Source organism: Tachysurus fulvidraco, chromosome 4 (genome assembly GCF_022655615.1).
Source record: "Tachysurus fulvidraco isolate hzauxx_2018 chromosome 4, HZAU_PFXX_2.0, whole genome shotgun sequence".
Classification (NCBI taxonomy): Eukaryota; Metazoa; Chordata; class Actinopteri; order Siluriformes; family Bagridae; genus Tachysurus; species Tachysurus fulvidraco.
In genome coordinates this window covers 24921563-24935823 of record NC_062521.1, presented here as the reverse complement: position 1 = coordinate 24935823, position 14261 = coordinate 24921563, and the positions used below count along the sequence as shown (strand labels likewise).

At 37.9% G+C, this 14261-nt stretch overlaps 1 protein-coding gene across 1 annotated transcript; it reads left to right on the top strand.

The window, feature by feature from the left end:
* Positions 1 to 5025: 5025 nt before the first annotated feature.
* Positions 5026 to 12617, top strand: ucp1 (uncoupling protein 1). Its single transcript, XM_027146034.2, has 7 exons — positions 5026 to 5183; positions 5921 to 6054; positions 7506 to 7713; positions 7997 to 8194; positions 8388 to 8489; positions 11258 to 11438; positions 11897 to 12617. Exons 2-7 carry the CDS (start codon positions 5929 to 5931, stop codon positions 12009 to 12011), a joined length of 930 nt encoding a protein of 309 aa, XP_027001835.1. The 5' UTR covers positions 5026 to 5183; positions 5921 to 5928; the 3' UTR covers positions 12012 to 12617.
* Positions 12618 to 14261: the final 1644 nt, after the last annotated feature.

The following is a 14261-nucleotide window of genomic DNA, read 5'->3' as shown; positions in this document are numbered from 1 at the left end:
GAAAATCATGGTACCTGAAATAAACCCCAGGGAACATGCAAACGTTGCACAGGTGACGAAGGCAGGACTTGAAACCCCAACCTTGGAGGTGTGAGTAAATACAGAAAAGGTATTTAAGGTATAACAGTGCTGAGGTATAAATGCTGTTAATCAGTATTTGAAGGTGTAGAAACTAAAGGCAGAGAATATGATTTAATTGAAAAAAAAAAAAGATCAATAACAATTTCTTAGATAGACAGACAGACAGACAGATTCATAGATGTGTGTTTGTGTACAGGTAGTTTGATAGATAAGGAGGAGTAAAAAAGTCATCTCTTATTGGTCAGCTGAGTCTGAGTCAGATGAACTGACTTGCTTTCTTTCCACCCAGTCGATGATGCAGCTCTGGGTGTTGGTCTGATCAGCCAATCAGGGCAGTCTAGTTTATTTGAGCTCATTCCCAGTTTGTTTGCCCGTTTGACAGCATTCGTTATTTACATTTCTTCGTATTTAACTGGCTGACACTGAAGTTGACACTATGTTCATGAACTCTTGGGAATTTGTCATAACAGACCTCAGACAAGTTTATCTCACCATACTGTACGTTAATTAGTTAAAGACAACACACATGCATTTATCACTGTATTTCCTTATCAGATTAGTAAGTCCGTCTACACTACGGTTGCTGAATCGGCTGAACAAATTCATTCACAGTAACCAGGGATTCAGCTAAGAAACATGTTTGAGTTCAGGACGGAGTGTGTTATTTATAGGGTGATGCTCTTTTGTAGTAAACAGTTGAGCTCAGCAGTTTCAGGATTTTTTCCTGGTAAATTAGGAGCGGTTCAGGGAGCCTCAATTGTTGACGGATTAAAACTCAGCAGCAGGAAATACTGGTAAAGTTCAAGAAACAGTAAACAGACATATAGAAAACATTGAGCGCATTACTAAGCACTTTTTTATCAGTTATGGGGCAAATGCTTATATTGCTCAACAAACAATTGGCTATGGTGGTGTTTTTATGTTCATTCATTCACTCATTCATTCATTTTCTACCGCTAATCCGAACTTCTCGGGTCACAGAGAGCCTGTGCCTATCTCAGGCGTCATCGGGGCATCAAGGCAGGATACACCCTGGACGGAGTGCCAACCCATCGCAGGGCACACACACACACTCATTCACTCACACACACACACACACTACGGACAATTTTCCAGAGATGCCAATCAACCTACCGTGCATGTCTTTGGACCGGGGAAGGAAACCGGAATACCCGGAGGAAACCCCCGAGGCACGGGGAGAACATGCAAACTCCACACACACAAGGCGGAGACGGGAATCGAACCCCCAACCCTGGAGGTGTGAGTCGAACGTGCTAACCACAGCCACCGTGCCCCCCTGTTTTTATGTTTATGATGTTAATTCATAAGCCATGAATTTGTGTCTGAAGTTTAGAGACACTTTGCAGGCTGTCTGTCTGTAGCACCATGGCAAGCTTCACAGACCAACTATGTTTGAGCTAATTAATTATTTAAAATGTATCCATAGCTTCTGTTTAAGAAATGGCAGATATTAATGCTCCCACAATCCTACGGTTAACAAGATATTCAGACAAACTTCACAGAAGGTATGCTGACATAGCAGGAAGCAGTACCACCTAACAGCTCTGGGGTTTCCTCCAGCGTCTCTAAAAACAGCCAGTAAGTGGAGTGATGGTTCGAAATAGTGAGAACGTGTGTGTGCATGAATTGAGTGAGAGAATGAATGAACGAATGAATGGTCTTCTTTGGAACTTGCCTCAGTGCAAAATTGCTGATAGAAAATTGACTTAGGACCTAATTTCTATTTTATAATTACTAGCATAATATAATTTTAATCTGTCATTTCAGAGTAGACATTCTGGATGATAAGTTAAGGTTCTGTTTTAGTCTTGAAAAGGTTGTGAGTTTGAAGAGAGCCAGTTCTGGTATTCACAGATAAAGATGCTTATTGCATCGCTTATGAGTTGCTTTATATAAATTATCTGCCGAATCTGAATGCATTCATTTAGACTACATGTAGATTAAAATCCCTGAACCTCAGCTTGCTTTTTTGTTGTCTATTAACCGCCTTGTTGAGGTTAAATTCTAGATTAGATTTTTCAAGTGGCGATTTAATGACGTAATCTAATCCAAACACTCTATTGGTAAAATCCGATTACCTTAAAAACGCTTTCTACACTTTTTAGCTCAGACACTTTCACTGGGAAAACGTCACATAGGAAAGATGCTTTTTAGTTATTCAGGGCCAACAGTTAAACTCTTGCAACAGTGAGAAGGTCATGAGTCAGTGGGGGTACTTCTTACGTAGTCACTCCATTGAGAAAACATGCAGTGAAGCAAGAACGTTATCTGTCTCCTGGTGAACTTTAGTCACAGACGTCATTCGGGTGTTCTCTCACTGAAGCAGGCTCTGACTGGTATTAACATGTCTACCTCCTTCCTGTATTTAGTTAAAATAACACAGTTGTCTATATCATTAGTTAAAAATCAAGATATCATAATATAGTAAATCAACACCGCTATACATTTACTCTTTGCATAAATGCAGTGGAACGTATACAAGGCCATTTTGACCTGTCCCAGCTCACCCATACAGTATGTGTGTGTTGAACAGATTTAGTTCCATCTCTTGTAGGGCATGTGGTAGCCTGGTTGTTAGGGTGTTGGGCTACATTCGATCCCAGGTCCACCGATTTGCCACTGTTGGGCCCCTGGGCAAAAAATTAGATAACGTAAGTCGCTCTGGATAAGGGCGTCTGCCAAATGCTGTAAATGTAAATGTAAATCTCTTCTGGGAAGGCTTTCCACTAGATTTTGGTGTGTTAGTGTGGGGATGTGGTAGCTCAGTGGTTAAGGTGTTAAGGCTACTGATCGGATTCGAACCCCAGGTCCACCAAGCTGCCACTGCTGGGCCCCTGAGCAAGGCCCTTAACCCTCAGTTGCTCAGTTGTATGTCACTCTGGATAAGGGTGTCTGATAAATGCCATAAATGTAAATGTAGTGTCTAGGTTTGGGTTCATTCAGCCACAAGAGAAAATTGAGATCAGGTAATGATGTCAGTGAGGAGGTCTGGGGTGAAGTCAAGTGTTCTAGTTTATCAGAAAGCTATTCACTTTGGTTGAGGTCAGGGCTCTGTGCAGGACACTCAAGTTCTTCATCCAACCTCGGAAGTCTTCATGGAGCTCACTTTGTGCACAGGTATGTTTACAACTTCGTAGATACAGTTTGGTGAAGAACCACCTATGGATGTGATGTCTAGGAATCAACAAACCTTCAGCCATATAGTGTATATTAATAATGTGTATATTTTCCAAATAGGATATTTCCAAAATTTCGAAGGAGATGGTCTTGTAATGAAATTATTACTATATTAAATGGCAACGCAGGGATGGTCCAAACATACAGAGTTAACAACCCATATTGACTCATTTACTGTTACACTGCAAATGTTATTTTAGAAGATATTTTCATGAATATTGAATATATGACAGGGGGGAACGGTGGCTTAGTGGTTAGCACCTTCGCCTCACACCTCCAGGGTTGGGGGTTCGATTCCCGCCTCCTCCTTGTGTGTGTGGAGTTTGCATGTTCTCCCCGTGCCTCGGGGGTTTCCTCCGGGTACTCCGGTTTCCTCCGCCGGTCCAAAGACATGCATGGTAGGTTGATTGGCATCTCTGGAAAATTGTCCGTAGTGTGTGAGTGTGTGAGTGAATGAGAGTGTGTGTGTGCCCTGCGATGGGTTGGCACTCCGTCCAGGGTGTATCCTGCCTTGATGCCCGATGACGTATGAGATAGGCACAGGCTCCCCGTGACCCGAGAAGTTCGGATAAGCGGTAGAAAATGAATGAATGAATGAATGAATGAATGAATGAATGAATGAATATATGACTATGATAGACCCTTTCTATCATTCCTGACATTTCTGTACTAATTTTAAATAAAAATTTACATTCAAATGGTATCTAAACCAAGTTCAGCTTAACTAGAAAGTCAGAAGTAAGAAATACATACATTTTGACCAACTGTCTTTTGTAAGCATCGACCTGACCAGCTAATTATGACTATAAGTGATGTACTGTATATGTTTCTGTTCAAAACAGAGCACCGTATAGTGTCAGTGGTATAGATTTAACAATTAGATATGTTTGTCAATTGACATACAGCAACTAGATACATTATATAGAGTTTTTTTTTTTTTTGGTACTTGTGTGGTGATTTTATATCACTTACTGAACTTACTGAATAAATTTTTTAGTAGTTATGAGTTTTAGTTGTAATAATAACTTTGCTTGAATTAATAAATGCATAAAAAGGAATATAATCTCCGAAGAGTAAGTTAGTGTTCCTAATAAAATTAAAATCCCTAAAAATGCCTGGAGAAAAAGTTTCACTGATAAAACATATTGTATCAGAAGATATTTGTGCTGTTTTTAAACATTTATGTTACCTGATGAAATGATTTAGTTCAAACTGTATAGGAATGGGTTGCCTAAGAAAGTTAAAGATGCAGGAAAAGTAAAACCAGGTACTCACACCCGTATGAGCACGATCGTAATATGCGATAAACATCGGTCCACTGGGCGTCCAATCATCCATTTAAAGCTCAGAGTGCTTGGTCTGAAAGCTGAGCAGTGATTGGCTGAGAGCTCGGTTGAGCCTCCTGGCCTATTGCAAATCACATTGAGCAAACAGTCATGCAGTAATTTATACGTAATAACCTTTTGATGCACTGTAAGACAAACACTCTAGATCAAATCTACATTTTTAACAATAAATCCCATTGCAGCCAAAGAGATAAAGCTTTTACTTTTTCCTAAGGGAAGGTGTTTTTTAGCTTGTCTCTCTCTCTCTCTCTCTCTCTCTCTCTCTCTCTCTCTCTCTCTCTCTCTCTCTCTCTCTCTCTCTGTGTGTGTGTGTGTGTGTGTGTGTGTGTGTGTGTGTGTCTAAACCAGCACTAAATTGGACATTGACACTGTGTTTGTGGTTGGACTTTGAGTTCAGCTGTGAACGTGAAGAAACGCCTCTTCAAGTGTCTGCAGAAATGATGGATTATATAAAGAGGGAGAGATTAATCTGTCTTTCTCAAGCTTTAATCCAAACTGTCTGCCTCAGACACAAAGCCACAATCTTCAAAGGGATTACCTGAGCACTAGACTACAAATGTAAGTAATATCTCATTCTTTACATTCTCTAGATTATCATAACTCACTCAGTGACACTTTTCCTAAACAGGGATTAGACCTGGTTTTAATTCCAGACGATGGTTCATCTAAATGATGACACCATTCACTTTGCACATTTGCCTTGCACTTAATACGAGTTCGAAAAGGTTTTTGACACGATCGTTTTAAAATTGTAATTTTAGTCTAGAATTTTTAGGTTTTTTTTTATTTTTTTATTTAAGAATAAAAAAACAGGCTACTTTCAGAAAATTTGTAAATGTGTTGTATTTTAGAACGGAATAATGTCGAATATATCTGATTTGTTAGAAAATTTAACAAGGATAGAAGCAAACTATTGATAAAACTTCTAAACTAATTTATTTGAGAAAGTAAGGAAATTGTGTAAATCATTTTGCTTACAAAAAATATGCTTGAAAATAATATTTATCTGATAAAATTAGGCATCAGCTTATTAAAGCAAAGAAGAAATAAGGCTTAGAAATGAGGTTGTTAGTCTATAAGCTTAAAAAAAATTAATATTCAAGATGTTAAAGATCGATTTTTATTATTTTTTTACTTTCTTCAGTTGCGTGCTACAAGCCATCAGTTGCTTAATGTTTACTACTGTTAAATTATATTATCACTGCTTAAAATACATACTATAAAATCTTTTCTCTAAAATCTTACTATAAAATCTTTTAATTGAGTACTTGTGATTCTGTTCTCGGTGCATGAAGCTGTGATCATGGTGGGACTGAAGCCATCTGATGTTCCTCCTCCTTTGGGAGTGAAGGTACTGAGTGCAGGTACTGCAGCCTGCATCGCCGACCTCGTCACCTTCCCTCTGGACACGGCTAAAGTCAGGCTACAGGTATGCAACACACACACACAGTCCAGTGATCTAAATCAGTGTGTGATACGAAGAGTAACCTGTTACATATGCTAACATACACTGTGCACTTGAATATTGCTGTGACATTTGAACCCTTTGAGCCTATATTGATTTGATATTGCAGTGCCTCATTACCTGCTTTACATCAGCGAGACATTTTGCATAACATTGTGTGAACATTCCGGTTAAACACTGTCTGATATACAATAATAAGATTCTTAAAGAATTCCCAAAGACATACGAATTAGGTGAATCGGTGTCTCTTCATTTATTGTTGGTAATGAGTGTGTCAGTGTGTGTTTGTGTGTGTGTGTTTGTGTGTGTACGTTGCCCTGCTCTGCATGGTGTATTTAATTTTCGCACTCAGTTTTCCAGGTATTTTGGGATTTGCGTCCTATATCAAAACCCTTACAAAGATAAAATGCTTACTTAAGATAGATTAATAAATTAATAAAAAAATAATCTTTAAGGATGTGAGATGTCATAAATTCCCTTAGAGACAATAGAATGAAGTAAGCACGAATGACTTAGAATAAAGTAAAAGATATATAAAAAAATATATATCTATTTTTATTAAAAAAAATAGTTTGTTTCGATGTATAGATTACTCAATGTGTAAAATAAAATCACGATTATTTATTTATTTATGCTTTAAATATGACGAATGAACAACGTAATGCTGATACGATTAATGACATTTTCCCCTTAAGATCACACCCGGGAAATATTGTGAGTTATTAGCTGACGGTAGTGTTTTCTGGCTTTTTTTAAAAATTTTTTGGACCAACCTACTGACCTTTATGTCATGAAATATTCATTCATTCATTCATTCATTTTCTACCGCTTTTCCGAACTTCTCGGGTCACGGGGAGCCTGTGCCTATCTCAGGCGTTATTGGGCATCGAGGCAGGATACACCCTGGACGGAGTGCCAACCCATCACAGGGCACACACACTCTCATTCACACACACACACACACACACACACACACACACACACACACACACACACACTATGGACAATTTTCCAGAGATGCCAATCAACCTACCATGCATGTCTTTGGACTGGGGGAGGAAACCGGAGTACCCGGAGGAAACCCCCGAGGCACGGCGAGAACATGCAAACTCCACACACACAAGGCGAAGGCAGGAATCGAACCCCCAACCCTGGAGGTGTGAGGCGAACGTGCTAACCACTAAGCCACTGTGCCCCCCGTCATAAAATATACATCTTAAAAAAAATCTGTGCAGGAGAAGATAACATTACATGACATTTTGCTACTACAACCTTAAGAAATGCTAATTCAATGCCCTTCATTCAATACCTGTTCAAAATTTTGCTGTTAATACCTGTAAGCTAGTCTGTCCTTTCTCATCTTAGTGATTTCCTAGATACATTCTGATGTGTGCTTTTTCTTGTTTTGTGTTTAGATCCAGGGTGAGAAGTTAGCAGTAGAAGCTACCAAGAACATCCGATATCGTGGTGTGTTTGGGACGATAAGCACTATGGTGCGGACAGAGGGGCCTCGCTCGCTCTATAACGGCCTGGTGGCCGGCCTGCACAGACAGATGGCCTTTGCATCCATACGAATTGGCCTCTACGACAACGTCAAGAGCTTCTACACAGGAGGCAAAGATAGTGCGTGAGATTAAAAGGGCAAATTATAGATAATAATTATAGGCATTATAATGAACAATCTGTCTATATTAACTACATAGATAAAACCAAGGGATTGCATTTATAGTTGTTGAATAGAAATTAAATAAGAAAAATATATTTCTATTTCTATAGTTACGGTTGTCTACACAAACATTTAAAAAAAACTTCAAGCTTTAAACTTCTAAACCTCAAGCTTTTCACTGATATCTAATGGGAAAGTGATATTTCTGTCTTAATATAAGCCTGTTCATTCCATCTACAGACCCTAACGTAGGTATCAGGATTCTGGCCGGCTGTACCACAGGAGCGATGGCTGTTTCTATAGCTCAGCCCACAGATGTGGTGAAAGTGCGCTTCCAGGCCCAGATGAACCTGCAGGGAGTCGCTCGTCGCTACAACGGGACCATGCAGGCATATAGACAGATCTTCCACCTGGAGGGCCTGCGTGGACTCTGGAAAGGTTTGTGGATGAATTTGTACCAGAAACCGATAGGTTTTATGATGAATTGCAAAAAAAAAAATAAATAAATAAAAAATATGGATGCAGAGTATGCTCATGTATTCCCTCTTTAAACCCAGAGTTCCCAGGATACCATGTGCACTGATTATATACTCAATTAAATATTCTACTAATTTATTTCATATTCTTTCAGGAACACTACCCAACATCACAAGGAATGCCTTAGTCAACTGCACAGAGCTTGTGTCTTATGATCTCATCAAAGAAGCCATTCTGGGACACAAGCTGATGTCAGGTATGTTTATTTAAATATTATTTGTTGTAATGATGAAATCCCTGATATGTCACCAATCCAATGCTCATGGGTTAACAGTCCGAACAATAGAACTCACATGTGGCATGTTTCATTCTTAGCGATTATTAGATCGGGTCAACATCCAAACAGAACAAAGCTTTTAAATCCAGTTGAGGCCAGTTTGATATGTCAAAATTCAACAACAGCATCCAACTGTTTAAGTCGAAGCTGATTGGTCAAAATACACACACCTCCTGTTGTCTATCCAGCCTGCTGATAAAAAAAAGTATTTACTGATTATTATCTAATACAGAAAATCTTGTGAGATAAAAAAGACTTTTATTGCTTCATTCACAAGATACCTTAAAAAACACCAGGCCTGTGTGCAAAGCTCAGGCAGTTCGGTTTAAAAGGCAACTGTTATCATATGGACTTTATACTGTGGGTTATAATACTGACTAACTTAATTTTTAAGTTACATAATGAATATCATAATAACAGCAGAATATAGTCGGGTATCCAGTCATCTCCTGGGGGCATTTTAAATTAAAATTAAACCTGAAAGGCTTTAGTTGTTGAAGAAGCAGCACAGTTATAGAGGGAAAAACAGTAATATTTTTGAATATTGAAATGTTATCCAAATATTTGTGGCAACATAGTTTTAATAAATAAATAAAAAAGATATGTATATATATATGTATATATATGTATATATATGTGTATATACTCCTAATCTTAAAAGCTTAATCTAAAGAAGAAAAAATAAAATCTTATAATTTATATTACCTCTGTTTATTGGGTATAAAATAGATTTAATGGTAATGAAACTGTTTTTCAATGGGCCAACACAAGTCTCTAATGTAGGACAGTATGGGCCAGGTATTGCTGAATGCTGATAGGACAGAGCCATAGGTGTGCTGTACCTCAGAAGCACTGTAGTCTGCATAATCCGCTTCACAGAATGAACTGTTGCACAACATGTTAGATTATATAACAGCACATATAAAAATCCAAGCTTCATTAATATTTACCAATGTGACTATGCGAAACAGGGAAGACTGTTAACACAATTGTGGATGTTCAGCAACGTCGGCATTAATGCGCTACGGTCACACTTCACTAGAAACCCGAACTGCTTTGACGGACAAAAGCAAAGTCACCAGAATAATACCTAAAGCAGCATTTTGCATGTCCTGCATAGATTTTCTGCTCCCTACTTTTTTTTAAACATTCTGCAGAGTAACATGTTTTTTTAAGATCTAAATCTCCTGACAGAATCGAATCAATAATGTTTTCAGAGTTCAGAGTGACTTATTGTAACCTTTCATATCCTACATATCCTATCCTATAATAAAGTTCAAGTGTAGGTCACGGCAGTCTCGACTAGTATTAGCTAACTCGCTAGCCTAGCTTGTTACCTAGTTAACATTTATCATCAGTAATAAAGATGAAATAAAGATTGCTTTTGCAGTGAGGTGGTTGTTTGTCTTCACTTTAGCCGAAAATCGAGATAAGACAAATGAGCTGCTTGTATGACAAGGATGTGTGCCGCCACAGTTAATATGACACGAGTCCAAGGTAGATAAACTATATAGCCAAATTATAACACTCAACCATCACACTGTGCTTTAAAAAGTCTTCAGTGTAACGAAGAGGTTCAAACCTGTTCCAGCATAATGTTCTGGGCATAAAGTAAGCGCTTATATCAAAGTCTGACCTCACTAATTCTCCTGGCTGAATGAGAACAAATCCCCACAGCCATGTTTCAAAATTGATCAGAAGATTGGAGGTTATTATAACAGCAAAAGGAGGGCTAACATGTATGGAACAAGCATATATGGATGTGAAGGGCAGGTGTCCACAAACTTCTGCCTATTTAATCTACTAACAACCAAGAAACATCTAAAAACATTAATTCTCAGATTGAACAGTCACACCAAGTGTATTTTCTTCTTACCATAGCTACAACCTGATTGTTCGAGAGATTAAAAAAGACTGTCACATTGCTATTTTCTAAAAAGTTGCTTAAAACTATTCACCGTCTGAGTACATTATTTTGTTTGCAGTTGTGTATTTTATTTAAAATTACATTCATATATACAGTACTGTGCAAAAATTTTAGGCAGGTGTGAAAAAATGCTGTAAACAAAGAATGCTTTCAAAAATGGAAGTGTTAAACATTTATTTTCATAAATGAGCAAAATGCAGCGAATGAACAAAAGAGAAATCTAAATCTAATCGATATTTGGTGTGACCACCGTTTGCCTTCAAAACAGCAGCAATTCTTCTAGGTACACTTGCACACGGTTTTTGTAGGAACTCGACTGGTAGGTCGTTCCAAACATCTTGCAGAACTAACCACAGATCGTCTGTGGATGTCGGCTTTCTCACATCCTTCTGTCTCTTCATGTAATCCCAGACACACTCGATGATGTTGAGATCAGGGCTCTGTGGGGGTCGTGCCATCACTTCATGCTGGTTTGAAGGCAAAAGTTAGTAACACCAAATATTGATTTGATTCAGATTTTTCTTTCGTTTGCTCACTTTGCATTTTGTAAATTGACAGAAATAAACACTCGTTATTAATATTTCTGAAAGCATTCTTTGTTTACAGCATTATTTCACACCTGCCTAAAACTTTTGCACAGTACTGTATATAGCATATATTTTTATTCTTTCTATACTTTTGAAAATTGACAATGTGAATGGTCAAAAGCACTATACAAATAAATTGAATTGAATATAAACTGTTAAACGTTTCGTTACAGATAACCTGCCGTGTCATTTTGTCTCTGCGTTCGGCGCCGGGTTCATCACCACCGTCATCGCCTCTCCCGTGGACGTGGTGAAGACTCGCTACATGAACTCTCCTCCTGGTCAATACAGAAGTGCTGTCAACTGTGCCTGGACCATGATGACCAAAGAAGGACCTACAGCCTTCTACAAAGGGTAAGAGACACTTACTTCCGTCTATCCGATCAACGCATCAGTTATAATAACCGTTTTAGAATGGATAATAATAATAATAATTAAAAAATTATTATAATAATGCAGCTGCTAGGTAACCAAGTGTGAAGGCTGTGCAGAAGATGGTTATGATCTTCCATACACACACTTTGTGGAAAAAAGTAACTGTACACTTTTGTTGACCTATTTGTCAACAGTTCAGAGAAGAACCACATATGGTTGTGATGTGCAAATTAGTGGTGTTAAATTTATAGCATTTAGCTTATGACTTTATACAGAGTGAGGTACAAAACATTGCACAGAACCCTAGATTCATAAACATCATGTTTTATGCTATTTTTAAACAATACAAGTTAAATACAGTACCTGCTATAACCAAAGCTTTCAGCAGTTTGGTTTCAGTTGTGATACATCCTGTATTTCTGTCCATTTCTTTCCAGATTTGTGCCTTCATTTCTCAGACTGGGATCATGGAACGTTGTCATGTTTGTGTCGTTTGAGCAGCTGAAGAGAGCCATGATGGCCTCTAAAAAGAAGATGGAAGCCCCCATGTAGAGAAAGACTCTTGTTCCTATGTTAAACGCACTGACTTTCTGCCATTTGTGATGAAGAAAAACTGGTTGAGGAAAAATCAGCAAAAGCAAGTGGTTGAATACTTAATTTATAAATCTGAACCGAAGGAAAACACTTTGCACAGTGTTTTGAGAGAGAGAAAACCAGTTCATGTTTACCGCATGAATATCACAGTTCTCTCTGAGCCTAGGGTCAGGATTCAGACTCTCTAACCATTAGGCCACGACTTCCCCCCATATGTGTGTATATACTGTAATGCTTTATGACGTACAGGTCCAGCGGTTTGGCCGTTGCCAATAGATGATGAAAAGCCACCTTCTGCACTTTTGTCCTTTTCTCACTAAACTACACAAACATACAATGTGACTTTATAATGTGACAATGTGACTTTGTTTTTATAATTATTATTAATACTAATGATTCCTTTGTTTAAAAAAGGACAATGTGTTTTTAATTATATGCTGAACTGTTTACTGTGTTTACTCACCATTCAATTGCTTTAAGCTTGCAATACAAATGCACATAAGCTACGAGGACATACAAACGGAAAAGTCTTTTCTAAAATAAATACATATTTAGTTAAATGCTTTTCAGCTTCCACTTTCTTTATTTGTTTTCTTTATCACTCAACTACTTTTAATCTACTTACCATTCCTACACCGACCTCAACCATGTATTTCTATCTTGAATATATAAAACATTTTAACCACTAATGTATTTATTAACATTAGCCATGTTTTCAGCTGTACACAGAAACTCTAATACAGAGGATATATTACATAGATAAACTCTTATAATTCACTTAAAATTTGTTTAGATTAACAGACATGAAGGAAGTTTGGCCAAAAATGTTTAACTACACATCATAGAATAAAACGTAGCCGACTGTCTGAGAACATGTTTGGTGTTCACAGTTTGCTTCTTTAGCTCTGCACTAAGGAAGCAAACGTTTCTAACGAGCAATGAAATGAACTCTACGTTCACATTGCTTTCAGTTTCTCTGGTGGATGTGGCCTGGTCGAGCTTATGAGAATGTTAGCATATAGCTCACTATGTAATTTATACACACCACTTTAGTTTAACATGTATTTAAGTTAGATATTCCTGTTACATGACAATATAGATGGAAGACAACTCACCTAGATGAGAAGATAAGGTGAAACCACAATTCTACTTATTTCTTCTATTATAACACATTAAACTATATAGTAGAGCTAACTGCAGATAGATAGTTGCGAAGTGGAGAAACATTTGAGCACAACCTCCCATATGACTGGTCAGAGGAATCATGTGGAATCATTCATGTTTTTAAATATCTTGTAAATGTTACTTGCTGTATTGTCAAAGAAATCATTGCTCCATGTCACATGTGTAAGTGTGTGTGTCAAACACGCAAGTGCTGATCGCATATTTACCTCAAACAGAATTTAGGCTGATTAGTATCAAATAGAAGAAGAAACTGCCACATATATATTATAGCACAGTGGAATTCTTTTCTTTACATGCCCCAACTGAGGAGGTTGGGGTCAGAGTGCAGGGGCAGCTATAATACAGTACCTCTGGAACAAGAAGGGTTGAGGGCCTTGTTCAAGGGCCCAGCAGTGGCAGCTTGGCTGTGTTGGGCCTTGAACACCAATCATCCGATCAACAACCCAGAGCCTTAACCAGTTGAGCCACCACTGCCCCTAAGATAAATTCGCTCATATACTTTCTTACATTTTATGATGCACTGCTGTCTATAAAATGCACATGATACTGCAGAGATAAAAAACCATCAGTAGCTCTATCCTGAACCTGATTTTTTTTTTGTCTTGGTTTGCAACCGGTTTGTTGTCACTTGGTGCAAACAATGGCTCAGGTAAGAGGTCCAAATTTAGTTTGATTCAAAATACAAATTATGATGCAAAAGCACAAATGACAGCTAAACAAAATCTTTTTACCGTTAAGTGTGTGCACAATGCTAAATAAGACTCTATAACAGGGGAGTCAAACTCAAATTCACAGTGGGCCAAAATATAAGACTGAGATAAAGTCACGGGCCAAACTGAATAATTATTGAAAAATTAACTGCAACTGATATGTAATGTTCAACCTTTTTCATATGGAAACAAACTTTAGTTTTGCTTAAACTCAGGATTTGGAACAACCAGAGCTTGATATTACAAACACATAAGAAATTAAATTTGAAATAAAAGACACATCAGTGGTGTTCATGTCGCAAACTTTGACCAT

Coding starts and splice junctions, on each gene's coding strand:
- ucp1 (XM_027146034.2), top strand. CDS start 5,929: ATGGTGGGACTGAAGCCATCTGATGTTCCTCCTCCTTTGGGAGTGAAG. Junction 7,714..7,996: donor CTACACAGGAGGCAAAGATA/GTGCGTGAGATT, acceptor TTCCATCTACAG/ACCCTAACGTAGGTATCAGG. Junction 8,195..8,387: donor CCTGCGTGGACTCTGGAAAG/GTTTGTGGATGA, acceptor ATATTCTTTCAG/GAACACTACCCAACATCACA.